The sequence below is a fragment of the Rhagoletis zephyria genome, unplaced genomic scaffold, assembly GCF_001687245.7.
Source record: "Rhagoletis zephyria isolate East Lansing unplaced genomic scaffold, Rhagoletis_zephyria_1.1 Rzeph_scaffold_09915, whole genome shotgun sequence".
NCBI lineage: Eukaryota > Metazoa > Arthropoda > Insecta > Diptera > Tephritidae > Rhagoletis > Rhagoletis zephyria.
In genome coordinates, this window is record NW_016166993.1 from 19926 (window position 1) to 22599 (window position 2674).

The window sequence follows — 2674 nt, forward strand, 5'->3', positions numbered from 1 at the left end:
TTTAATTGGATTTTATTTTATGAGCAAGCATTTAATTCTGCACTCTAGGTAAGCGCTTTAATGGTGTAAAATTAAATAGTTAAAGTTCCCCGCAAAAGGCAGCTCCTTCCCCGATTCCCCGCAACGAAGCTGGATCCGGACGATTCGCGTTTTCTTTGAACAGATAACCATGACTGTTTCTGCGGGATCGAAAATTAGGCTAGTTCGTTGTGAGCTGTTCTAAGGTAGCAGAACTCGGCGGTGTCGTATCTGTAGTTGATACAGAAGATGTGTCTTCTAAGGACCTTTTTTCGAAAGTCTCACGGGTGACGGAGAAAAAAGGTGGTCGTCCATCCGAGATTCCCGAACCGGCTATTTCGACTAGCTACGCTGCGCGGCAGATCCGGTATCCGAAGCGTTTGATCTTCTACCAGGCTATAGTATTTATGAAGGGTCGAGTTTAAATGGCGCACTCCTTTTAACCTCAGTATTCACAGTTTTCTATTAGTTCATTTAGTATTCATTAATTTTTTATAAAAATATAGCATATTCTTAGTGCAGATCCGATAATAAAAGTTCAACAAAGGGATGCGCTATCCTAATGAGCTGCAGTGAATAAATTAATTATACTTTTAAAACTTTTTTTCTTGCCGGTGCTACGCCAATAAATAAGGCGAACTTAGCGCAGTGGGTAGACCATTGGCTTTGTAAGCGGGGGTCGCTGTGTCGAATCCCAGTGACCGCGATGAAGAAGTCTGATGAGGTGATCTCTGAAATAGCAGCTATAACTTCTACCATTTATAAAAGATTGTTGTTTTTCCACAACAATTCTACACATAAAACGGCCTCAAGTTCAATAAAAATTGTTTTATACACATAATTTATTAGGCCAAAAAATAACCATTGTAATTTTTCTCAATTTTTTTTTTGAGATGGCATATTTTCAAATTTAATTTTTTCAACAAAAATGTTTCAAGAAAAAAAGTTTAAAAAAAAATATTTATTTTTATAGAGAATTTTGATGTGTGTATGTGTAAGTTTTTTCAAAGTTTTTCCTCGCCCCGTTCTCGAGATATTTGGAAAACTATTAAATCGATTTGTTTTTGTTTTTGTGCTGTAAAATTTTTAAAATTGTATTAATCGAGCTCAAATTTCATATTTATTTATTATTTAAGTTTATGCATCAACCCTAAAAATTTGAAACAAATCAAACACATGAAGTGTGAACCCCGTCCGTTTTGGTATGGAACGCCCCATAAATGTTTACTATATTTCAGAATTAATTTCAGAAAAGCGCAATTTGTTTGTGCAAAAAAGGAATTTTATGAAAACGGAAGAACTGTGAAACATTTAGATTACGTCAGTAGAACAGTGTTATTAAAAAATGCCGTAAAATCTGTTCAGAATTTTTTGGACAACTATAGCCCATTTTCACCAAGAGCTTAACTGTAGTTAGGTGTCCAGTAGCTCGTTTCTGTAACAATTCTCTACCAAGGCGAATTGAGATATGAATTCGCCGCCCTGTTCTCTACTGCTAATTAGTAGGTGAGAGTGACGTATTTTCTCTACCAGTAGAGAAATAATCGGTAGAGAAAAGTTACAGAAACGGGCTACAGGTAAGTGTAAATAGCATTAAAATGGGGTGATCAGCAAAGTTGGTTTCTTACTTTTCACTTTTTTGGTTTCGATTGCGTGTACTTAAATATAAGACCCCTCCCCCCCGCAACTGTGATCTCCTTTTCCAACAGGCATAAACTGAAATTAAGGCTTGGTGGAAATGAACTATAAATGCGTCTTAATTAATTTAATCGATTCAAGTTATCAAATTTATATTTTTTTTTGTTATTTCTGTATTTATAGATTTCCAAGATGTACAGGTGATGATCTACATTGGCTTCGGCTTTCTAATGACCTTCTTGCGCAAATATGGTTATAGTGCAACTGGATATACATTATTTATGACCGCGCTGGTTATACAGTGGTGTATTCTGGTTAAAGGATTCTTTCACATGGAAGATGGGAAAATAAGGTAATGATAAGCATTTGAAAAAATATGCTGGTATTTGAAGTAGAGGTTTTCGTATTCAACGCTTAAAATAAAATACAAAAAAAAAATTGTTTGGATAACAAAAACTAATGCGTAGTTAGTCACACATTCATATTAGTGTGACTTAAAGCCTTTAATTTGATTAGCTATCTATCTATGTACATAATTATGTATGAGTTTATAATATTTTCATCACCAACAAGTGGTAGCAACTAACTGTGTAGCAGAGTATTCCACCATTCATCAATTGTATAAAAGCATAACTAATTTAACAACAACAATAATAACCCAGCGCTGGCTATATTCCTGCGGCAATTTAAATAAATGAAATGAAGCAAAAAGAAAATAAATTCGTTGGAAAATCTCTAGATAATACATGGCTAGAGATACATAGAAAGCCAGCTGAGCGAAGACTAACGAACGTGAACAGCAGAAAAACAAAAGCTGTTGTTGCATTGCATTAGAGAACATCAAGTTAGTTGAAAAAGGAAAGAGAAGAAATAAAAACAAAAAAAAAAATATGATATAGCAGACACTGTATTTTGTTAACCACAACAAGGATATAAGGACACAAGTGCACAGCATGATGCAGCAAAAATTGCAAAGAAAAAATCGCTTGTAGTTATGGCTTAACTTGTGTAGATAGCT

The 2674-nt window shown here is 34.6% G+C and overlaps 1 protein-coding gene across 1 annotated transcript in view; it reads left to right on the forward strand.

The window, feature by feature from the left end:
* The window catches only part of LOC108376120 (ammonium transporter Rh type C-like), a 7500-nt gene extending 5457 nt beyond the window's left edge, over nt 1-2043 (forward strand). Inside the window, exon 2 of the mRNA XM_017632303.1 lies at nt 1840-2043. Coding sequence (XP_017487792.1) covers nt 1840-2012 — 173 coding nt within the window. The 3' untranslated portion in view covers nt 2013-2043. The remainder of the gene's footprint in view (nt 1-1839) is intronic.
* Nucleotides 2044-2674: the final 631 nt, after the last annotated feature.